Here is a 26321-nt window from a genome sequence, read left to right as displayed (position 1 = left end):
CAAATTGAGCAAAATATATGCGTCAAGATATTACACGTCCTCATAAAATTAATACCATGACAAACAGGTGTTTAACGCATTGAGTGCAGTTGTTGACAGCCTGTCGACATTCCCTCTTTGTTACCTGATGCGTGCATGAACAGTGTGTCGTCAAGGCTGTTGTTATTTTAAAATAGAACAGTCCCCATTCTTCCAACATGGCTGAAGCAAATAATAGAAAGGTTTAAAAAAGTGTTTTCACCACTGCCCAGAATTCCCCTTTCCCCCCCCCCCATAATTTTACTAACTTTTACACGTTTCTTGAAAAATTAAAATAGGTGTGGCACAGTGTTGACAGCCTGCAACTCAAAAAGATTACCTTCTCTGCGGTGGCTGCAGAAACTGTCGACAACTTCTATTTTCCCCTGAACAGTCGTAAAAATACGTCATAATACAATCAAATTAGTGGAAAAAAATTGTTCAAGTCGGTCGATCCAGTGCAGGGCATTGATACAGGTCGAAAGGACCCCCAGTCAATGCATTAATATCTGTTTGAGTGATCGAACAAAGTATCAAATTATACAACTTCTTTTTCAACAGGCAGTTTATGAGACACTGAAAAACTTTACTAATAAAAAAACTTAAAACCATGCATTTCTTTTTAAATACACTGATTATATTCACTAACATTTAGAAATGACAAAATATGTTTTAAAAAATATTTTTTTATTGAAGTGTTTCGAAGTGAACTATTTGTTATTGACTGGGCACTGTAGAGTCTAAACAAATATATGTACAACACTCAACACTTTTTTTTCAATCGCTGATGCAGTGATCCATCGAATTTCTTTATTAAAAACCCTGGAATGAAAATTGAAAAAAAAAACTGTTTTCAGACTTTTGAGCCTCAATATAAGAAACATGATACGATATAAAAATTTACAATGTGAATGGAAAATATTCATTTATGCGCTCTATAATCCCTTAGTTTTCTTCCCCCAAAATTATAAGTGGGGCCTGGGTACAATGTTTTCCCCTTTAATACCACCCAACCCACAAAGTAAGTTCTTGAAAAAATTCCTGATAATATAATTAACACATTGGAGTATGATTGACAAAAGCTTTCAAACACTGTGGGATTCAACGCAAGAACTAAGAATGATTTCAACCCTCTGGTTTCATTTAGGTCCACATTCCTACATTTAACTTCACCTTTTAATCTTCATACTGCATTACCTTTTGGCACTGACTATTTCTAGAATACGATGTTCACTTCACACCATTGTTCCCTCTGAGTTACGAATGTGCGAAGCCACGTACACAAAAATCATACGAAGTGGATATGACGTAATGTCATTCCGATTGCAGAAGAAATGAGTACACACACGTAAAATAAAAATTGGAGAGAACATTGCTGTACTTTTCTATAATGCAACTCTGCTTAACATATACAAGATGTAGCCACCAACATTTCAACAGGCTTTAAAAATTTGATATATCTCAGTTATAGAATCTTGAATAGTCAACAAGGGACACTTCAGTGCGAGTAACTAGTTTTGATTAATGCGGGAGTGTGAGGGCGTGAGTGGATATCCCTTTCAGACCCAAGAGTTTTTTGTTTTTTTTTAATTTTCAAAATGCTTTGCATTTTTGATACTCAAAAAATACATTAAAAACATAAATGTCATCAAATCTTCATGTTCTCAAAACTTTTTTTTTTCAATATTTTTTTGTGAATAATTCGCTTCGTTACAATTTTTTCAGTTAAGGTGTGCGTGTGTGTGTGAGAGATGCAGGGTACATTCATCTTCACATAAATTTTTTTTCCAGAATTTTACTGCACATTTTGCGTAATAAATCACACTTTACCCAGAGACACTTTCTCCTGGAAGTGATCTTAAACCCCCCCCCCTCCCGAAATTTCGGCTTTAAGTGCTGCCCTCTGGTGGAAGCCCCCAAAGTTCATATTAATCATATTTCTAACTCAAAACTTACACAATCCTTTATGTCAGAGCTTAACTCCCTGAGGTCAAAAGAAAAAAATTCTAAAGGGAGAAAAAGCAACCCACACATATTTGACACCAGGGTTTGAGAGGGATACAGACTATTCTTATTATGAGTATGTGTGTTAAATGCATTCTTTTCCTAGTTTCATAAAAAGATGTTGAAGGAATATAAACTGATTGTTTCAGATAACTTTTATCCAATGGAATAAGTGTCAAGGTGATAAGAGTGAATACAGCATATTCAAATTTATCATATTATTTAAAAATAACGTACGAGTTTTGATGAGCATAAATAAATCAGTATAATTGCAGGCAGAAAAAAATTGTTTTGGTGGTCAAAAGCACAAAGATATGCAAGTGATCCAAACTGAGTTTGGAGAAAATTAACCTTAAAGTTACTGAAACATTAGAAATTCTATATTTCTATGTTGTAGTCCAACTAGAGGCCGCTAGAAAGCAGCCCTAGTACATAGAGTGGGTTTGTCCATCTGCCAGCAGTTAGATTCCAGGTAAAAGAACCCCTTTAAGCACTTAGCTCAATTTAGCAAATTTTATCACTTGCATCCCTTTGCTTCTGACTTTCCTCCCAATTGAGCTTGTTTGCAAGAAAGATAAAATGTAATACATACTAATATTTACAAAACATGTATTTCTCATAGCCACTGCTCTGCACTGCTCGCAGAAAGATCCATTAACTTCCATGCAACTTTAGGGTCTAGTTCAGACTGGTCTCTGCACAAAGCCCAAACGTAATGCACCCTCAGAACTTTATCCTGTATTCAAAATATTTGCATGTCAAATTTTTTCAAAACATTCTTTCCAAAAACCAACAGATACAAAATACTAATGGCACCAATCAAACAACAGCTTTAAAAACATGTCATGGTTAAAGGCCTGGGAAATCACATTGAAACTGAGCTGAAAAACGTATGAAATGAATCTATTATTATACGATTAGTACTCACTGGAAATAAATTGATGATCAGCTAATTATTAGGGAATTTATGAAACTTTGGGTGCTCTCTCAATCACTAGTTGAAAAGAAAAAGGTTTTTACTGACTGGTGTTGATAGACAGCTTACTAAGGAGCCTTGGAATACGGCCCTTTATAAGCATTTCTTAAGAATTTTATCAGCTCATTTCGAGTTCTTGGATTATCGCTTTACTATTCCTCTGGCTTTTACCATATAATGCACACACACACATATATAATCAATCCGAAGAAATTGAAGTAGGTAGGGCATACCGGGTCTCCTTCTACTACATCGCCATTTGCATTACGAACAGCTAAGATTTGCTGTGATTGGAAAGTTATGACTAGAACTGGACCTTGCTCCATGATTTTTCCAACCGCCAGCTAAATCAAAAATCAAATTATCAAAAATATCAGTAATTAACCTTGACATATCTACAATAAATGCAACAGAACAAATGCAGGTTTAAAAAAAAAGTTGAAAAATTCAAAACTCACATCAATATGGCTGATGTCTAAAATCCTTGAATCAAACCTGTAACCGAGAGTTTGAGCTTGCTTGATAGGAGCTGCTAGAGTATTATATGGCTATGGTGAAAAAAACATTTAATCAATCAGGAAACTATTATTAAAAAAAAGCACACATTTACTAATAACAAAAATCTCAATAAATCTTTCAGTTGAAATTATCAACATTTTACACACCCTTTTTTTCTTTCTTTTTTTAAATAAACTGTTGGTTTGAATAGATAATACATGTAGGCAGAGCCACGTAGCTAGCCATTCCTGTGTCCTGTGCAAGAATTTGAATTTAAGCCCCTTCTGCCTCCCCCCCCCCCCTTCCAAGTGGGCCCTGTGTGGGTGCACCTGTTGCACCATCCTAGGTACGGTCCTGCATGTAGGCTAAATGGACCAAGGGTTATTAAAACGCCATCAATGAGTTACTTCAACAAGGGGACACCAGGTTGTCAATGAATGGAATAGGTTACCTCTGGGGGTCGTGAATTCTAAAGCAATTGAAGTACAACAAACATGGTGGGATAAATCGCGAAGCTATCCATACTTAGAATAAGACAATCAATCTTTTTTATGGGCACTGCATTATATAGTATTGTTTGTTCTTTCGTGATACATGCTTTTATTTCAGGTTTCTCTATTTTTAATATATTCAACATCTATATTCTTTAAGGGCATCTTTTTTCAGCTACAGTGTTAGGCAATTTGCCTGCTGTGGCCTTACTGTTCGTATAAGTGTAAATTGGTTTATAGTATATTCTGAGCAAGCAATTTATTTCACGAATAAAGAAGAAATTATGGTTCAGTAAAGTTTCACACGATGTTGAAAAATGAGAGCTAAAGCCTAAGTTGCCTATAATTTGATAAGTAACGTGCATCCCTCATAAATTTAATATTTAAAAAAATCTTTTACTAATCTGCATGATACTAAGTGAATTGATGATAAAGATGTACAATTTAAGGAAACTTGTTCGCTAAAAGATGTATAAACAAGAATATACATTTCTCATTCAAGTCAGTTATTTTCATGTCAAAACTTACCCCTTCATGGCACCAATCTTTTAAAATTTCGAGCTCACCCCTGAGCATAGCCTATAAAGAAATGACAGGAGAAAATAAATTGGGTTTTCTTTCTACTGAGCTAAGCATAAAATATGTTTTCAGGGAATACAGTTTATGGCCATTTCCAAAAGGCAATGTTCAACAATACAATACAGAGTCGAACTTCACTTGAACCTTCTTTCTAAAGAAAAGCAGTGGAAGATTGCAAATGCAACATTTCTTCAAGTTTTAATTTTTTTCATGTTGATGGCAATAATTGAAATCATAACCCTGAAGCCTTATGAACATCCCAAAATCTGACATTGCTGGGCAAATCCAGAAAGTTGGCAGGTCTGCTCACAATAACGAACCCCACTATAGCAGACACTTATAATGGACAGCTAAAAAATATTAAAAATGCAAAATATCTATCTGATGAGCTTAAAACTCATTTCAAATATCTAAAAAGTATTAATTCATTTGAAAACCTTTTCCAAGCAAGAGATTAAACATTAATTGCTGTTTTGGATGCGTCGCATGACTCGTACTGCTTACCAGATAGAAAAATTAAGATTAATACAATCTATACATATACATATTTTTCAATTCAACCTACATCAAAGGCTGTTTTTCATTTGATAACCCCTTTTTGCAGCTAACTACTGTACTTTTTGGTCCATTATAATAAGGTTCTACTGTATTTTATGTCTTTTGCTAAGAGCTTGGTGTGTTAACCAATCAGTAAGGAACATATAGCAAGGGTTCAAAGCATGTCAAAGTAGTTGTGTCAAATAAATTAAATTTTTATTCATGTCATAGAATTATATTGTCATATTATACAAATTTAATATGTATTAATAATCAGATTAATTAAGCAATATAAAATCACTACAAGTAAATGTAATTCATGCACAAATACAGTCAATGATCATCAAAACTACCATTCCAACTAGTACGATAGATCCTAAATGTTTTCATATAACAACCAACTAATAAACCACAGAATATAACAAGCGTCAACTGTATAAGCAATTCAACTTACTTCTAGAATATTAGGTATGATCTCCTTTTCACATTCTTTGAGAAACCTTTCTTTGTCAAATGATGGCTCCATTTTTACAATTTCAGTTAAAACTTCTGACAGTTCAGTTTTTTGGAAAAGGCCTCCTATTATTTAAATAAATTTAAAAAAAAAACATTTGCACTCACTATTTGCACAGTCAAAGGGTGTGAGCACATAATAAACTATTCATAAATTCAGATGTTTAGCCCATTCGCATCGACAAGAGAAATACAATAGAACCTCAGTCAACCAAACACCTTTTAAACACAACTCATTTTCAGTTTTCTACAGTCAATAATGTTCAACAGTTGGTATTTTCTTGGAACTTGAATCCTCTTATCTCCCAACTCAATAGCTTCCTTTTATTGTACAATAATCCAGTACTGTGAAATATAAATGTAAGTAGGGACGAATCCGAAGTACAATTTATGTAGTTATAAACAATTGACAAGCAAACAAACACATGAATAGAAGCAGATTTAGCTGCCACATTTTATTTTCGTCTGACGAATTCATCTGAATACTATGGGTTTGCCTTAATGAGAGGGAGGAGTGCGTCTTCTTGACAACAACACAGTTCTTATCACGGTTTTGCCAGGGAGGTATCATTAATTGCTGAATTTTAATTTATTCCTTTGTATCGTGGAATTAGTTTCAAAATCGATTCCCCGAACTTTTCACTCTTCCGAATACCCTTTGGTCTCATTGTGTTCGGATAATCGAGATTCTACTGTAATGTAATCTTCACTTATTCCCAAGAGATCAGTATGATCTGTCCAGGGAATTTGTTATTCTTAGTAGACACCCCCCCCCCCCATACCCAAACCGGGATTCAAACCCAGACCTCTGCACAGTTAGGGGCTAGCTCCCTAGCCACTTGCCTGCAAGTATTCTGGGAATTATTTTCTCATATCACCAGAAGCAAAATAGTCCTCTCCTGCTAATGGTCATTTCACTTAGCGCCAAATGTGAAACCATCTCAAAGCATTCTGGGGATGAAAGAATATTTGGAGCTTATAATTCAACCTGGTCCAACGAATAAGCTCACGTATTATAGTTTTACCCTTTTCTTTGTCAAATCCCACTAAAGTCACTATTGTACTAATACTAAAAAACCAGTTAGTTTTATTATACATGAAAATTAGATATGACCCAGAATGAGTTGATTTATGAAGCGAGTAGTGGATTAGGAGCTGTGAAATACAAATGGATTAATTGAAGGACAAATTCAAATTAAGAGAGGGGGGAGGGAAATCCCCCCCCTTTCAAATATTCATGTAAATGTCTAATTTGATCAATGCATTTTTTGAGTGATGGACGTTTAGTTTCTATGCACATGCACACAAATGTCAAAGTTCACATTTTTAACAATTCATATATATGCACACATATTATACACTACACAAGTGAATTTTACTCTCTTCCCTCTATTTTTAACAGTTTTAAATGGTTTTAATGATTTTTTTTTTCAAGTTAAGACCTGAAGTTCACCTATGTGCCTAACTCAAATGGTCCTAGTAAAGATAGACCTAAATTTTTTTTTTAATTCCATTTTCAAGGGCATTTTGACATACAATAAACACAAATCAATAAAAAAAAAAAATGTAATAGTTTTGGCTCAGGTGTGAAAAGGTTATAGAAGTACACATTTAACCATAATAAAATGAAGGTGAAACAACTCACCAAACAAGTCGGTGACTTTGTCTGTCAATAACCTAGATGCTCGTACAACTGGATTATCACTTTCGTCATACTTCATCTTCCAGTCAAAAATCTCTAAAATCAAGTTGAAAAAATTTTATGACCAAGTCTATTTCAAATACTATGTAATCTACATAATTTGAAAGAAATGCATATAAAAATAAAATCAAACATTGCTATAAGCCACTCATTTGTATGAGTTGCATATAATGCATCATTATGAGAAAATTGTGTTAAGAAAGTCTCTGTATTTGCAAATAAATTTTACCTTTTTATGACATCACTATTTTTTTTTTTTTTCAGTTTTGCTTCACTGAATTCTTAAGCTTATAACAAGATTAAACAATTTTTTTTAATGCATCACTATCACAAAACATGACAATCTCTGTGGTTCAACTTGGTATTTGGATCCAAACAATTCAAACAGCTATTCAGACATGGATTAATTCACTCCAGAGCATATCAATTACATTTCCCCCTTTCTGGTATAGTTTACCAGATTCTACTGCAGACCAGATACTGCATCAGTGGCTCTCAAAAATCTGTGTTGGTTCCCCCCCTGCGGCTACCCTGCTTTTCCATCATTATCCATCACTTCTCAGTATAGTCTAGAAAATAATCACTTCAAAGCACTAAATAGACACACGTCAATATCAACCGCTTAACAAAAGTTAGGAATGCTCCTAGGAGGCACACCGCGCCACTTGAGAAACACCAATCTACATAATGAACCCTTTCAATTCCTTGAAGAAAAATTCACATTAGCAGACGCTTTTCTTCACCCCACCATTGGGCGCAATATTGGAACTGGTGAGTTTGGGCGCAGGTAAAACAATCTCAAATTTATACCTATTAATTTTAATATTCTAAAAGTAATCACTGACCTCTGTGGAGATGTTTAGTCAAAAAAAGAAAAGAAATTTATTGAAAAAAGAATTTAACATTAATTAGAAAGAAAAGCATGCTAAATTAAAATATATATATATTTTTTACAAATTACTAATAACTTCTCAAATATGTTATTTAAGTAAACGAGTTATCGCATAAAAAAATTGCGTAATTTGGTCATGAATTGGTGGTTAAAAATGGGTCAAGTATAAAAAAAATATTTTTCATTCTCACAAAAACACTTTCTTTTCATCAAAATGAGATTCCAAACTTAATTCACAAAAAAAATTCATTTCAGCACCCATGACATAAAAATTCTATTTTCTTTAAATAATCTATGTTTAAAAAAAGAATAAAATTGTATTTCATTTTTTCAAATTTTAATACTTTTATGGATATGGGCAAGTCCAGAAAATGTATAGGAAATTTTCTTTTCCTATTTGAATTGTTTGGTAGATATGTTCAAACTAAAGGATCAGAAGAGAAAATACAAGGAAAAAATTATGAAAATCAATCTAAATTTTAATTCCGCCAGTAAAAAGTTTTTAAATCTTTTTTAATGATCATACTGAATTTTGCTGAATTCAAGAAGAAAACCATGTAAATTTCAAAGTATCTTCATGAAATTTCAAAACAAAGAGTTCATCAATTACTTTAAATTTCAAATCCATGCAAATCAATATCAATATGTGAATATAATCATGTTATTTAACAACTTTTTCAGTGAAAAAAATATATATATTACAGGTATAAATTAGAAAGAGTGTTTAAGGTAGTTGTGTAATAACACAAAATGAGACAATTATTCTTGAAAAAAAAAAACTCATAAAAATAAAAGAAATGCTTACTGTTGACATACTGATTGTTTTCCTTGAAGTTCTGCCAGCTTTGAAACCATTTCGAATCTTTATGCAGTTCTATACCTGTGGCCTCACTGTAATCAAAATGGCATTTCGTTTTAATATTTTAAAATTTATGCGATACCCTAAATACTGCGTATGTAATGTTACAAAAATTATGATGTGCCATATAATTTATCAAAGTTTTACATTCACTCACGTATTTGGTTCAAAAGTTTTGTCATCTTTTCTGGAAGACATATCACTTCTTTTTCTCAGTTTCTCTACAAAAATAAGATATAATATTAAAGTCTTCAATGAAAAGTACAACTTGAAAGAAAGAAATTTCATCTTCGTAATTAGGAAACTAAACCAATTAATCTGAACATGATGAATAAAAAATAGAGGGAAAGTAATTCAGGGGTCTTTGTCTAGCCAAAATTTGGGTTCGTTTTCCCCACCCTTCACAAAATTCTGAATCTGAAAAAAAAGGGTCCTTAATATATGTTGACAAAAACATAAATTTGAAGTTTCATTTCTTTTGTACAAAATTAACTAACTTTAACTTGTTTTGCTTCCCACAAAATTATGGATAATTTTCCCAAAAATGTAAAACACTTTTTCATAAAAGCAGGTCCCAACAAAAGAGTCTCTGGGCAGACTCCTGTAATTACAATTCAAAAAGCCAAAAAAAAAATTATTTCCTACATCACACACACACATGCGCGCTCTTATGAAGAATAACATGAAAACATACTGGGTGGGGTGTAGACACTTGGACCATGCAAAGTAGTTTCTTCTAGCTGCTCCTTGACGGCTTTAACACCCTAAAATATGAGCAATAAAATTATGAATTCACATCTAGGTAACTTAACTAGGTAATTTAAAACCAATCTTCAATAACAAAAATTAGCAAAAATAATTTATATATATGCAGTCGAATCCTGTTTTAACAAATGCCATTATAGTGAAAATCTTGTTGTAACAAAAACTTCTCTAATCCTTAAATAAGTTAATATTCCCTGGACAGATCGTAAAGATCTCTTGGGAATACGTGATAATCACGTTACGTTTAAAAAATAAATAAATATATAAAAAAAAGTTTACATAGGAACAATGTATTGTAAAAATTCTGATATTATGAAATGGAAAATCTGTTATAATGAATTCAAAAGCAAGTTTCTGAAAATCAACAAGAGTACAGAACGTTCCAAAAAGTATCCCAAGAAATCTGTTTCAAAGAATTAACTTGTTGAGGTGTTGGAGGGTTGCTCTTCTATCGCTTGTGGGGATGCAGAAAGAAATTTTAATCAATAAGAAAGAAATTTGTTTCCAACATTGCAAGCGTTTGAGCATGTGTATACTTTAGTGAAATTTGTTGTTTCCTCGCCTTCCACAATACTTGTACAAGAAAAAAATAGATTATTTGCCTTAAATATGTTAGGAAAAACTTATCCAAAAAAAATTCAATGTCTAATCAATCTGAGTTGATTTGAGTTATTTTTTAAATTTAACTTCATTCTTTTTATTATCTAGAACATGAGTATTTTTTTCTTTAGAATCAAATTCTGCTACAATGACATTTTTTTAATGTGAGAGAGAATGTCCCCAAAGCAGAATGTACCAAAATCTGTGACGTACGTCGCAGAACAATTACCGCTATTGCAGAACAATTTGGAAGAATTTTGAGAAAAAATTCAAAAAACACTATTACCTGAATAGGGATTTTTACCGCAGAACATTTCCAGTTAGCTGAGGGCTCGTCGCAGAACAGTGCTAAATATTCTGTTTTGGGGGAGAATGTTAACTTTCATAAAATCTGAAATTATTTTAGAACAAAATTTCATTACAATGAAGTGATTTCTTCAGTCTCCTGGAGTTTGTTAAAACGGGATTCGACTTTATAAAATAAAAATTCTAGAGTAAAATAAAAATACAAAAGTACATCATTGACAATATTGTAGAATTTTATCACAATGCAACTCAATCACAATGATATAGCAATAGATGAATATCAACTGAACTTACAGAAGCGACAGCTCTGATTGGCGTGGTCTTACCAAGTTGCTCCCCTTGCTTGGCAAGTGCTTCGGCAGCTGTCTTTGCAGATTTAGTCAGTTCTTCCGTAAATTCTCCAGCTTTCTTGCCAAGTTCACTCTTTTGAGCCTCTTCTAATCCCTAAAAACATTTCCCAGAAAACCAATTTAAAAAAAATTAAAACACTCATGCACAAGGACAAAAAAAAAAGTTTGAAACCATATAGTCTTGCAGTTACAAAAGGTAATAAATTAGCAGACATCACTGAATATCATTTGCAAAAAACATCTTAGTTAAAAGGAAATACAGTCGACACATCTTTTGTAACAACCATTTCATTATAACAACCAATTCATTCCATTATAAGTCCCAGATTTTTCCAGATTCATCCCATGTTATTTTTCATCCAATATAAAGAGACCTCAGCTGTTCCTCCTCTTTCTGTAAAGCCATGTACAAAATTTTCTTGATATTGAAAAATTCGGTACATAAGTGTGTGCATGTAATTATTACAATTTTATTATTTTCACTGCAACTGCTTATATTATAGGAAAAATGAATAATATAATTTTTTATTCTATCCAAATATGAATTCTCTTTGCGTTCTCCTAAAGTCATTCTTCCACTTTTCCAAGGCTTAGTTCGTCATGGACTGGAGTATGCAGTGAGGTTTTGGAGACCATACCTACAGAGGGGCATAGACTTGGTTGAAGGGATTCAGAGAAGTGCTACGTGTGTCCTTATTGGCATGCGGGGCTTGAGTTATGAAGAGACTTCCATTTTTTTAATATGTTTACATTGGACAAACGTAGGTGTCAGGGAGATATGATCGAAGTGATCAAAATTTCCAACGGGATGGATAGGATGGACCATGAATTATTAGTACACTGTCAATCAACTGTTTTTACAAGGGGACACCAGTATCTATTGGTATGTTAAAAAGCCTCGCCACAGAAAGCAACAGGCTTACAACAATACAATTATTTAATCATTACACTTCACTCATAGTTAGAAAACTTGATGGCAGATGGAAGGACTACACACATCAAGCACCACACAGAAACAAACTTCACAGAAGGTTCACTATACATACACACACATTCCAACATGTACCAATTTGTTAGAAGTTTTGCAGAGGAATATGGACGAGGTGCCTGTCTGGTTCAGTAGTAGTATCGATTGGTAAGGGACAATGCGAGGTTATGGTGTCGCAAGGAATTTTTCTCTAATAGAGTTGTTAATAAATGGAATAGCTTACCCTCGAAAGTAGTAAATTCTAACACAACTGACAAGTTTAAAAAGAAATACGATACACGTGTTGGGGTAAATCGAGAAGCTATCTATACTTAGAATAAGACAACCATAAGTGTTCATTATGGGCATTGTATAATATTGTATCATGCATATACATATATTGTTTTCAATTGCATTTTTAATTGGGTTGCTGTATTTTTGAAATATATGACATCCATATAAATGTTGTGGGCATCTTTTTCTCAGCCACCTCATTGGGCATTTTGCCTGTTCCAGCGTTGTATTTGTAATTTTTTTTCCAAAATAACTACCTCCAAATACAACACCCATTTTCCAAGGAAAAAAAGACTCATTAAAGCAAATCGTGACTGTATTTGTGAAAAAGTTTAATAATTATATACCATATTTTAAGGCATATAAAGGAAAATCTCTCCCCCTTTCGATTTTTTATGGTTAAAATTTGAAAAAAAAAATTTCAAAGATATTTTTTTATTTTCAGGTGGCTGGACAAATCACACAATAATCTAGGTGCCAGAAAAAAATTTTAGGCACCACAAAATTTTTACTCAGAGAAAAAGGTCTGAAATAACGCTTTTTTCGACTTTTTCAGGCCATAGCAACCCTCCCTCTTTCATGTTGATAGATATTCTGCTATAAATTACAAACATTTTGTGCTACTCTCAACCTGCAATTTAGTAACTATACAAAGAATATTTCAGGAGTCAATACCAATTTTTTAGTCGCTATGGCAACCTGGCACTGAGGATTTGTCGCAAATTGCAAGGAATTAAGCAATGTGTAAATAATATTTACAGTAGCCTATCCATATATGAGAACCACCCCACCCCCCCCCCCCATTTTTAGGACCCATTTCTTTTTAAGGAGTTCCTTACTCACGTTAAAATATAGTAATTTTTATACTCTTTCTTGGGAATCTTTAAAACATACAACAAGAATATTTGATGGGGTTTTTTAACATCTTTGTACATGCTAGAACTTCGAAAATCTCAGGACCCATAGTTTATGGTTCCAATGGCTATACTTCCGCACCTAACACAACAGTCTTCCATATCCTAACCAGTTTAACAGATATATTAGTATGTAACCATTTAATTTCAATGTGATAAAAAAAATTTAGGAATTAATGTTAATATGGTTTTTTTTCCAAATTTGGTCTAATTACAATTATTAGAATAAATTTCTAGTCTTAACTTATATCACTGTAACTTCTATAGCTTTATGGAACATTTGCCTGCTAATTAGTAAGCTTTCTTTTTTTAGCACAATTTTTCAGCCGTTCTAAAACAATTTTAAACTATAAGTTCTGGTCAAATGAGCCCTGACAATAAATGTAGTCACTCGAAAAGATAAAAGTGGAATAAAATTATTACGCATCCTGTGTGTGTGGTGGTGGGGAAATCTGAAAATAGGAAGAGAGGGTGAAAAAATATAACTTTTCTGTGTCCATTGTTTTGCTAGAAGTACTAAGAATAATGTTTATGAGGAGCATGTGTCATCCTTATTCTTGTAGGAAGAACTAGCGTTTGAGATTTTTCTGACGTTATAACTATACCTTATAATTTTCAACTTGCTATAATTGAGAATATTTTTTTATCTTTACAATTAGCTCTTTGATAATCACTTGAAAATCCCTTGTAATGGCAAGATTCTCGTTATAAGCCACACTCATTATAACAAACTTGTATGCACTTGCTGAGTCAATATGTTGTATTATCAATAGTGCAATTACAAATTAAAGCAGTGAAATATCAACTGAACAAACCTCTTTAATTTTCCCTCTCAAACTTTCAAGTTGTTCTTTCAATTGCTGCGACCCTTTGTACGTTTCATGCTCAATTTCTTTCTATAAAAAAATGAATCTCTAATTAAATTTAAAAAATAAATATTGAAAACAAAATATGTGCTGCATTGAAAGATATGAATTATTAATAACAAAATGCATAGCTGGAAGAAACTAATAAGCAAATTAATGTAACTACAAGCAGTTATTCACATGGTTTTAAGGAACTAGAAGAGTTTTCCATATGATAGATTACAATTTTCTTTGGTTGGTTCCATGATTTTGTTAGCGTGAAACATGCTTACATATTTTTGCTTAGCTTTCTGTAATGCTTCTGACTGTTCAAATTTCTGAGTCTCTTCTCTGAATTTCTTTAAATTCTCCTGAAAAATATAAATTTTAAATCAAGCATTAAATTGTGTCTCTTGAAAAATTGGCAATTGCATCATAAAAAAATTCACCTGATAAAAAGCATTTCAACCCACAGTACACAGATGTACATAACAGTAGATTTTGCAGTATCAATCGGCAATAAGTAATACAAAGAACTGAATACAAAGAACTGAATACAAATACAACGCCACAACAGGCAAATTGCCCAACGAGGTGGCTGACTTAAGAACATCATGGATCCCCGAGCCCCTACCTACTACTGCTACACCACACATGCACCCCCCCCCCCCCGCGGAACCCCCCAACGAATCTGTACATGCGGGAATGTGCGTGTACGTGTAGTGAAACCTGACGTAAAGTTTTTTTTGTTTCTGTGTAATGCTTGTTATGTGTAGTGCTGTCATCTGCCCCCAGTTTTACTAACTATGAGTGAAGTGTTATGATTGAATGATTTACCGTTGTAGGACTGATGCTCTCTGTGGCGAGACTTTTTAACGGGGAGATCGGCTCGCATTTGCGCCTTGAAGTTGGGAACCACAGAAAACCAACTTCAGCCGACCACCACTGTGGGGTTCGAACCCGGATTCTCGCATCACGAGTCCGGCACTATAAGTGCCTTCCAATAGTCCTTCCAATAAAGAAAGGCAAATTTCTGCTTAAGCTTTGAAAAGGTGTTTCTGCTTAAGATCAAGGTTTGACAAATCGAAAAAAAAATTAGGTGCCAAAATCTTTTTTTTGCAAGAAAAAAACAACCAAAATAACTTTTTTTTTCAGGCTTTCCAGTTCTTGGTGGCTCTTCCCCACATTGTGGAAACTAAAGCTATATCGAGAAACATTCTTACCCTGTATTGGGAGTGGGCAGCTGATTTGGCTCGATAAATTGCCCCAGATAAATGTCAATGTATCGCGGAAGCAGACCTGAATGATAGAAATTGAGGAAGAAAGTTTTCTTTTATATTAAACTATGGAGTTTTATAGTGGATAAGGGCAGAGACATATGCAGGAAGAGCACCCATGCACTTACAGAAGTTGGTAAAAAATTTAATATTTGAACAAAATACCTTCACATGCTATCTTAGTTTAGAGATATGTGGTATGTACCACCAAGCTGTATTTCAATGGTTTCATGCTAAAAAAGCCAAAAATTCATGAATCAATGGTGCCATTAGGCAAAAAGTAGAGAAAATTTCCAAAAATTTTGAATACTGAAATTTTTTTCTGCTTCAAAAGGATGATTACACTGATTGCAGCAAAAGAACAATTTGACACGTAAGACATTGTACAGGGATCAGGTTCAGTAGACAATACAATTTGTGTTGAATAGGTTTCACAAAAGTCTTAGTAAATGTAGTAGTCCAGAGGTTGTTTTCAGTTCTGATGAAACAGCTTTGTTTTGCTATGCTAATAGCTATGCCAATTGAGATCATTGCTAGATTCTTCATATACAGAAACTGTTCTTTATGGACTCAAAAAATTTCAGGTGGAAATAACTTCAAATAATGCAAGAAAAAATTTTGGAATTCATTGAATTTGAGACAAAGGAGAAATTACAGCAAAATCTGAAAGTATAGAAACTGATGAAACCTCAAATTGCTTGCAACGACGAAGTTGGAAATTTATCATTTTCACCACATACCAAAATGAAAAATTTTTCATTTCATTTTGATGTATGATTTATTCCAGAAACATTATTAGTATTGATTCTTCATCAGTTTTCAATACACTACTACGAATACTTAGTCAGACATTGTGTGCTGGAACCATTGATATACATTTTTCAGCAGCTTAGAATATTTCATATCTTCAAAAAGGTTGGTTGATGACGTAAGCAACCTTCAAACCCCTCCCCCCCCCCCCCTTGTCATCAAAAGTCAGCAAATCCAACCGCACACCCCCCTCGATGCTGACGTAATACTTGAATGACCCCTTATTGATTACGCAGTAATGCAAAAACAGTACTTCAGTGGCAATTAAACAATTAGATTTATCAGTGTTTTTCGTTAATATCTAGCCTGCAGAGAAGTACAGTACATACTTGTGTATAAGCCAAGTTCTTTTGTTGAAAAATTTGTTCCTTAATTTGGGGGATTGGCTTATACAAAGGTCAGTTTTTAAGGAGAAAACATGACCCCACTTTAATAAATAATATAACTAGATGGCCTCCGCATGGCTAGCTTAAAGATCTGTGACATCATTGGACTACTTTAAATGGTATCACTAATCAGTAGAATAATTTTTGTAGCTATGCTCAAACTCCACAGAACTGATGATGTTAAAGCCAGATCAAAAAAATAAAAAAGTTTGTTGGCTTTGATAAACCAGTAAACTTGCGTTGATTTTACAGCCTTTAAATGTGAGCATCAAAAACATTTTTAAAGATTATTTAAGGAATTTATTGACTAAATGGATGTATTCTAGAGATAAATAGCAAAAAGGGATGCCTTAAAACCCCAGACATTGGCCTAGTATGCCAGTGGGTACATGAAAAGTGAAGTCCTGTTTTCACCAAAGTTCATCAAATCCTTATCAGTAACACAATATATGGACAGAACAGAAGACATAATCTTTGAAAGTAACAACACTGATGACAGCACAGTTGAAGTTGAAAAAGGAGATGCCATGCTACTATGATGACTTGGCTTTCAATGTAGATCTTGGAGAATCAGAAGAAATGAATCAGAAAGTTTTTAAACCATTTCTCACTTTAACTTTCATTGCATGAAAATATAGAATTTTTTTTCTTTTAAGATGCACTGATTTCTGGAGTGTCAGTTTGCACATGGTTTTTCAATTTATTGCGGTTTTGTGGTCCTGAAGTGAGGGAGGTTGGCTTATGCAAGAGTATATATAATTTAACTCTTACACAGCCCTAAAATTATTAATTAAATCCATGAAAATACAGCCATTGAGCCGAAAAGTTTGCACATCCATGCACTGTGATCAAAATAATCATTATCGTGTAATAAAAATAATAATTACAGCTTTAAAATTCAGATAAATACTAAACATTAATGCAGCATACAATACAAACACACAAGTTTAGAAATATAGACTATTGAGGACATTAAAATATATACATATATCAATGATAAAATCATGCAGTTATTACCTTCATTTCTTTGTTTTTGTCGATGTCTTGCTTTATATTCTCTACTATTTGAGAAAAAATATTTTTTCTCTGGGGTCTGCTTGAATAATAACATGCCTACAAAAGATAAAAGGAACAATTTTTTTAGAAATTTCTGTGATGGACATCGCATTTGAGGGCACAAAAAAAACATATAGGGTTTTTTCTTTTTTTGTAAAAGATGAGTGATTAAGTACAGTTTTACCACACAGCCTCATTTTCAGCCGCATGTCAAGGGTCCACATGCATTTTTAAGAGTTAGACATTTTTGGGTTTTCAGAATTTTTTCTTTCACAAATAAAAATTTTACACCACATGAGGCAGATATCTACCCACCTGTTAGTGTCTGCATTTGCAAGTGAAGCGTGGTAAAATATGACACTTTTCTGTTGCAACAACCCATTTGACGAGTTTTTGTCTTGGCAAATTTGAACCACCAGTTTGACTCGGCTTCTTTCCTGGCAAGTGGTTTGGCTCTCTCACCACAATTTTGTTACTCTTCAGTCAAGACTATAGTTTTTTCCGCATAATAACGTAACTTATCTCTGCTGCGACTGAATGAAGGTGCTGTGTGATTCAACGGAACTCTGTTATTATGGACATGGAGTGTCAGTAAAAACAGGGTTCATACTCATTTTCGTAAAAAAATTTCCCTGACTTTTCCAGGTTTTCCAGTCAAATTTTAAAAAAATTCCAGGTTTTTTTTTTTAAATCAAAAAATTTATATAAATTAATAAAAATTTAGAAAAAATTAATTATATAATAAAATTATTTATATTAATTATAAATTAATAATTTTAATTACAATATCATAATGACATCATTATCGCAGATTTTTTTACACACATTCATGCTTTTCAAATACACCTGATGGAGAAGAAAAATGGAGCACAATTAAGGAATGAAAGATTTCCCTTTTCGGCAATTTCAATGCCCACAAGATTTAAGTCTTTACAGTTGTTTCCTTTGTGACATAATTAATCAAAGATGTAGTTGGTTTCACTGCATCAAAATTCCTTACAGTTGGCTTGCACTCGCGTAAGCGCTAGAACCGAGAAGCTACACAATCGGGGGTTGTTCACTGAACTCTGATTTCACGTGCTTGGCATAGTTCTGGATAACTTATCTGCCCATGTTGCGAGTTTTACCGCAAAGCTGCCACCATACGGGTCATTTTTGACTGCTTCGATCCAATCATCCTACTGACGATCCGCTCAGACAAGTTTTCTTACAACGTATTGTTTTCAAATAAAAATACCCACGTGGAAAATCAAAACATACCCGTGCGTCATCTGTCGTTCCTAACTGAAGTCAACTTACGAAATTATCGCAACTGCGCTTTGTACCCATGGCTTTCTACAATGCGTAGTTATGATGTTTCTTTCCTTCTTGGCAGTATCTAACGTTTTTTTTGCGATACATTGCAATATTTTACGGATTATCAATATTTACGATGTTATCGGAATTCCCTTTTTCATCCCCACGGATTTTTTCCCCTCATTATTATTTTTGATCAATCTTTTTTCCCGATCAGACGGCAATCGTGACGATTTTCCAGGTCGTTGTCTGAAATTTCCAGGTTTTAAAGCAAAAATGGGCCATTTTCCCTGATTTCCCTGACTTTTTTTAGTAAAATTTTTTTTCCCTGATTTTTCCAGGTTTTCCCTGACCCGTACGAACCCTGAAAAAGGTGTATTATCTTTGATACAGTTTTCATTTGAGCGGAGCTGGTTTACATTCAAATAAATTCTGTTAAATATTTTCATATCATAATGCTCTTGCTAAATATCATGCCATGAAGCCTAAACATCACGTCAACAAGCCTAGCATCACACCGAAGACGTATGGAAAGAATTACGCAAAAATGTGCCGATTTGGTGTAAAAAATGTGTGGATCGTTATAATGAAGTACCTAAAATATTTGCTAAAACTACACCAATACTTGCAAGAAAATATTCTACTATCAAGCGTGACACTTATGTATAAAAGATCATTCAACCAATAAAAGCTTTTCAGCTTATTTTTTGGTCTGAGTGTATACATAAGGCGTGGATCCAGGGCAATGTGGTTCGGGGGGGGGCATAGCATTAATTGCGCAGGTCCTATAATTTATGGAGCAGACTGAGATTTCACATATTATCAGCTCTTGAGGGAAGTTGCTTTGCTGAAGTTGGTTTTCTGTGGTTCCCAACTTCAAGGCGCAAATGCGAGCCGATCTCCCCGTTAAAAAGTCTCGCCACAGAGAGCAACAGTCCTACAACGGTAAATCATTCAACCATAACACTTCACTCATAGTTAGTAAAACTGGGGGCAGATGGCAGCACTACACATAAAAGCATTACACAGAAACAAACTATATGTCAGGTTGCACTACACGTACACGCACATTCCCGCATTTACCGATTCGTTGGGGGGTTCCGCGGGGGGGGGTGCATGTGTGGTGTAGCAGTAGTAGGTAGGGGCTCGGGGATCCATGATGTTCTTAAGTCAGCCACCTCGTTGGGCAATTTGCCTGTTGTGGCATTGTATTTGTATTTGAAAGGCTATCTCCCCCCCCCCATTCTGGATCTGTGCCTGTACGGAGCACACACACACAGTAATTTTTTTGCTCATCACGTAAGCTAAGCCAAACAACCTTATATCTGGACTGTAACATAGATTTTATACCATAAATTAATATTTTGGTAATGTGAAACAAATTAATAAGGATTTCCATAGGAAAAATTTGATTTTAAGATAAACAATTTTCAAGGTGTTAATAGTAACATTGCACGTTTGTAAATACCCCTCCCAAATCTGATCTTGTAGTCACAGTAAGAATAATAGAATATAATTACTTAGGTGTAGTTATACAAGACGATCTAAAATGAAATAGCCATTCTAAAAATGTCTGTAACACCATATGAAAACAAATTGCAGCTTTAGATAGATTAAGAAACATAAATTCGGATCTACTTAACTCTTTAACGCCCAGATAGAAAACCTGGGAGGGTCGTGAAAATACCAAGGTTTTTTGTGTTCGAAGTGGACTCGTCCAAATTTCGGCCACTTTCCCTCTCCCCACCCTTTCTCCACGAGTTTCTATTCATGCCACCCTTTGAACTGACGTTCACCCCTTCATTTCAATGGATTTTCGGGAGATAATTTGTCTATATATATATATACACACACACTGAAAACACCCCTTTCCTCACAGTATTATCTCTTTGTAAAATGCATTAAGTACCCTTAGTTCATTCTCAAGGAACATTCTAGTACATCAGCTTTTAAAATCTCGTTGATAGGGCATTGCAGTTGTCTTTCCCGTTCCCGCCTCTGACAAGAGCTTTCATCATCTTCCCCGTTGGTGACAAAAGCCCGCCAAAACATACCCATACCCCCTAGCTGGGCCGACTTGAGGCGGTTATGGGCATTAACGTACTCGGCCGACTTCGGGCAATCTGGGCATTATAGAGTTAAGTTTTCCATGATTGGATCCAATCAAGAGTAATGTATGCTATTACAGTGTGAGGAGGTGCATACCACAATAACATCAAGAACTTAATTAGCATCCATAATCATATAAAACATAAGATAACAACATTTAATAATCCAGATCTACTAAAATCATAAATTTTAAAACTTGATCAACGGCAAATTTATGTGTATAAAATAATTTTTATGACTATAAACCATAATTTATTTCTCAAAACTAACAGGGATAGAACCTCAAATAGATACAACTTCTTGTATCCAAAAACAAATAAATACCTTGTTCAAAAAAGTATAAATTACCTAAGACCAACCATTTGTAACAAATTCGGAAAAAAATGATCAGACCTTAGAATAAATAAACATCTCAAGAAAGATATTTTTATATTTTCAAACTCTGTAATGAATTTCGAAACGTTTATTGAAAATATAAAAACAGGTAGCCAAGGCAAAATTTAAAATATCTATAATAAAAAAAACAAAATGGGAATAAATCAAGATCATGTTCATTATTTCTATTAAAATTTCTACACGTAGGCTATATAAAAAAATTTTTAAGCTCTAGGACGAACCAAGTGGGTCCCTAAGAGCTGCATAGTTTATTTTTTTGTTTTTTATTCTGTTGTCTTTATTTATTTTGCATATTTTTTGCATTCATGTATTTGTGTGTGTTGTTTTGCAAACAAATGAAATGAATAAAAATACAAAATATATAATTACAACTTCAGATACCAAAATCAATCTTGCAGGTGAAGGTATTTGTCATGCTTAGGGGTCTAACAGGAAAGAACTGATCGAGAAAAAATAGACTGCGGGAGAGTGAATTCTTGTTGGGGGGGGGGCGGAACAACAGAAAAAGAAGAAGAGACGTAGGGGGTTCGCATCCTGTCGACTGCGCCACTATGAGAACTCCTTTCTCCATCAACTACCAACATCTCGAACAAAAGTAACTCCGCTCATATTTGTGAAAACAAACAATATATTTAATTACCAACTGAGAGTACAAGAAAACCACATTCTCTCTCTCTCTCTCTCGAGCACACACATAATACCTAAAAAAGAAAAACCCTCCGGCCTTCATCACCAGAGATGCACCCCCCTACGTCTCTTTTTTTTGTTCCTCCGGGACCCCCAACAAGAATTCACTCCCCCGCAGTCTTTTTTTTCTCGATCAGTTCTTTCCTGTAAGACCCCTAGGCATGACAGTATAGCTGTATGATCAGTCACTTGGGGTAGAGCAAAATCATCTTGCTGTACTGCCTGCTCTCTACGAAGACACTTTTTCAAATGGGAGACAACGTATAAAGGAACAAACAAAAAAAAGCTCCAAAATGCTAACAGCTCATTTGATTCAAACACTTTTATTTAACCGTACATGAACCTCATACACGTATGGAATTTCTAACAAATTGGTACATGATGGAATGTGTGTGCACATGTTGTGAACCTAACATGAAGTTTGTTTCTGTGTAATGCTTGTTATGTGATGTCATGTCATCTGCCGTCAGTTTCTAACTATGAATGGAGTGTAATGACTGATTGCACCATTGTAGGCCTGTTGTTGTGTGGCAGACTTTTTAATGGGGACATCAACTCACATTTACACCTCGATTTAGGAACTACAGAAAGCCAACTACAGCTGACCACACACTGTGGTGATACACTGAAGTTAGCCACTGATTGATTCAAACACTGCACTGCATCAATACAAAAACCTTTACTAGAAATCTGTAGGGGGTGATGCTAGCTTCAGATGCTATACAATAGTGGATAGCACCTCGAAGGAAATAATAAAAAAAAACAGACAGAAAAAAAATGCCAACAGAAGAAAATGGCAGACCATTGCAGACAAGGAAAAGTGCCAAAGAAAAAAGGAAATTTATTATACGAGTAGATATTCCTGAAAACTGTCAATGCAACTCATTTAAATTTATTTATACAGCGCCATAAAATGTAAAAGTTTGAAATACCTGATTGGGAAGACATCTTCTACTGATGATCAAAGACGAGTCGAAATTCCGGAGTACCTGTTGGAGAAGCACATAAATTAATTAATATCAATAGGATAGCATCATAATACTCATAATCCAGCAAAGTCTAACATGCCTAAAACTGGGATGCAAATTGCAGAACAATCCGTTATAACTTTAAGGAAAGATCTCTCCTGTATAAGAACACTACTGTGAGGATTTTTGCAGCAGAGCATCTTCAGTCAGCTTAGGGCTCGCTGCAAAGCAATGCAAAACATTATGCTTTGGAGCCTGTATAATGATCACTGTGGATACGTACACAGAACCAGATGTTTATTCAGTGTATGACAGAAGAAGAAGTGACGTCACTTGTGTCTAATGTGAGAGCTGATGCACATTAGTGACAAGTGGATGTTCGAGAATTGATTAATTAAATTGGGATTCCAGCTAACTGTGTATACTAGCATCAGCATCCATAGTAGGTTGGAATCCTAATTTAATTAATATTCCCCAAAACCAGGACTAACCAGACTCCAGCCTCGGGGGAAGGGGGGGGGGATGCCCCGGAATGATTCACAAAATTTTTTGCTCCCTCATGCTATAAATCACTGTAGAAGGGCCTCAATATAGGAGCCCTGTAACATGTTGTAAGGAGGGGGTCACGGCATGAGCCATCATGACAATTGATTCATTTTCAATGACTTGTATTTATTCAGGGGTGAAGAGTCAGACGGCCAGATCAATGAGCAAAGCTCGCACACCATTCCTCACACAAACTGTCATGACAGAACAAAGACAAAATTGCATCATGCTAATTATAATACGGATGCAATAATTGTTTATTTCCAAAAGGTACGGCAAGCCTGTGTACATAAACTAAGCCCGAAACTTAATCAAATTTGCTCCACATCAAATAAACATCTGGTGTTACGGACTCGTTGGGTATTTTGCCTGTTGTGACATTGTATTTGTATAATGTAGGGGACCCCTTCCTGGCTAAAAAGTGAAGTAAAAGTACCTGCTTTTCAATTTACACGCTCATCTCGAAAAATCAGTTCCAGATATCTTAATCACAAGTATTAGTGAAGATACAGGGAGGAAGCACTGGCTCCTCCTTCCCCCTCCCCCCATAGAGTCAAATATGAAACCAACTGTGTTGCCAACTTAGTTATTTTCCAACTAAATCTGGTCTTTTTTTAAGCCATTTGGTTGGGAAAAAATACCCTTCCAGTCGCTAGTCATTTTTCTGATCTTTTTCAGTTGCTTTATAGGAAAAAAACCGGGTGCTTGATCATCAAAATATTGGTTAAAATTAAATCTGATTGTTTTAAGCCCCGTTTCTAGTTGTTTTTGATGAAAAATCCAGTTTGAAGTTTTTTGACTGAAGTATTGTCTGAGGCTTTCATGGCCAGTGTTCGATGAGTTGCAAGTGGTTTCTGGGCTATTAGGCCATGGTCTCTAAGGCATTTTCTTCCTGATGTTTCACCCACATCTATGGCAGGCATCCTCTGAGGTTATGTAGATTTTTTATGACAAGCAGGAATTTCACGAAGACTTTCTGGTTGCAAAAACCAACATAACCTCACAAGATGCGTGCCACAGCTGTGGACGAAACGTCAGGAAGAAAATACCTTAGACCAGCGGTTCTCAACATCTTTTGACTCGCTGAGCCCTTTTCTGTTTATAATTTCTATTGGCGGAGCCCTGTTTGACTCAAGGAGCCCTTTTTCTGCATAATTTGTATGGCAGAACTTTGTAGGCCTCTCTTATTTACTTATCAAATTTACTGATTCATTTTATTTTCCCCGAGTTGCCGCGGAGCCCCTGGGAGGTGCACATGGAGCCCTTGGGGCTCCGCGGAGCATTGGTTGAGAACTGCTGCCTTGGACCATACCTAACAGCCTGGAAACCACTTGCAGCTCATCAATTTTTTTCACTGTTCGAAACACTGCAACTGATCTATCTATCAATTGGCGTAATTATGAGGGGCCCCTCCCCCAGCCTTTCAAGAAGTCCACCCATGGCCCCCACAAGGGGTGGGCTGACAAGGCTCCGGCCCTAGGGCCCGGGAGGATTTTAATCATTTTTTTGTTTTTTCACGCTATAAATTCATCATAAAGGGGGCCCCCATGAAAGATCCCAGCATAGGGGCCCTGCTTCAGGATGTGGGGGCCAAGAGTCCAGCTCCACCTATGATCATGAAGCTATTGAGGCTCCATTTTTACATGAGGGGGATGGGGGCGGACTCTCGGACGGGTCGATGATGCATTAGGGCAATCTTCAGTACATTTAGCATTTACTAAATATTAATTTACAAATCCTTTATCTTTGATGATGTAAATCATATATGTGTAAATACAATAGGTAAAACACAATGATATATATACTCCGTGTTGAAAATTCAATTAGAAAATTTAAAATAAATAAAAATGACGCAATAAATCAAGGATAAATATCATAAACATATTTGGGCTAATCGATTTCGTCATTGAAAAAAGATAAGCATAAAGATAAAATGTGATGAACTAAATCATGAGAAGGTTTGTTTACGATTTCCCGTTTCTCTTTTGTATAAAGATTTAGATAAAGTACCAACCTGATCGAAAATCGTAACTCTACGACTAGTGAGTACGAGCCGCATGTACGCCGCCATATTATTTAAAAGGACAAGTTAAGGGATAGATTTAATAGCTTCACTTCTTTTCATCATCCTCATCACCACCAGAAATATTGTCATATACTACCGAATATTACAAAAATATAAAGACTTTCTTTGCATTACTTCCATTTTGTTCATATTTAGGCTGACCATATTTCCTCGAGAGAAATACGGGACATTGCGTTTCCAAATACGGGAAAATACGGGACATCGCCAATTGTAGCCAAAAACAACGCCAAAACCAAACAAAGTTGCCAAATATAGCTGAAATTACGGAAAAATCCCAATGGTGGGAAATGATGCAAATTGCAGTGGATTACAATGTATTCCACGAAAGACAAACGTTCAATCAAATGTGGAAGATTAATATTCTCATATATAGTTGTAATTATCGTAAAATAATTTATGAGTTGAAAAATAATGCCAATCTTTGACTTCAATAAGGAATAAAAATTCAAGTTGGCTTCGTGTAAAATACGGGAAAAACCGGGACACTTTTGCCAAAAAGTCGGGACGGCCAAAAAAACAGAAAATACCGGGACTGTCCCGGGAAATACGGGACGTATGGTCACCCTATTCATATTCAATCGTTTTGTAATTCTT

General features: G+C 34.8%; 1 protein-coding gene across 1 annotated transcript; it reads right to left on the bottom strand.

Annotated features, from left to right (window-relative positions):
• Positions 1–684: 684 nt before the first annotated feature.
• LOC149088775 (mitochondrial import inner membrane translocase subunit TIM44) lies at positions 685–25772 on the bottom strand. Its single transcript, XM_089250020.1, has 16 exons — positions 25656–25772; positions 23060–23116; positions 17601–17696; positions 14404–14481; positions 14081–14161; positions 11035–11184; positions 9764–9833; positions 9227–9290; positions 9016–9101; positions 7262–7354; positions 5558–5682; positions 4516–4566; positions 3457–3546; positions 3232–3342; positions 2615–2758; positions 685–840 (listed from the first exon to the last, which is right to left on the bottom strand). The coding sequence occupies exons 1-15, from the start codon at positions 25710–25712 to the stop codon at positions 2639–2641; spliced, it is 1329 nt and encodes a 442-aa protein (XP_089106146.1). The 5' UTR covers positions 25713–25772; the 3' UTR covers positions 685–840; positions 2615–2638.
• Between the last annotated feature and the right edge of the window lie 549 nt (positions 25773–26321).

Source organism: Pholcus phalangioides, unplaced genomic scaffold, assembly GCF_987345545.1.
Source record: "Pholcus phalangioides strain wild (caught in Gottingen) unplaced genomic scaffold, Ppha-v1.0 ptg000003l_1, whole genome shotgun sequence".
NCBI lineage: Eukaryota > Metazoa > Arthropoda > Arachnida > Araneae > Pholcidae > Pholcus > Pholcus phalangioides.
This window is presented reverse-complemented; position numbering and strand designations above follow the sequence as displayed.

What these genes read in the sequence shown, in the direction of transcription:
- LOC149088775 (XM_089250020.1), bottom strand. Translation starts at nt 25,712, where the DNA reads ATGGCGGCGTACATGCGGCTCGTACTCACTAGTCGTAGAGTTACGATT. An exon ending in ACAAAAACAAAGAAATGAAG is followed by an intron (nt 14,482 to 17,600) that starts GTAATAACTGCA and finishes TATATTTTTCAG; the next exon opens with GAGAATTTAAAGAAATTCAG. An exon ending in AAACAATCAGTATGTCAACA is followed by an intron (nt 7,355 to 9,015) that starts GTAAGCATTTCT and finishes ACTTGATTTTAG; the next exon opens with AGATTTTTGACTGGAAGATG.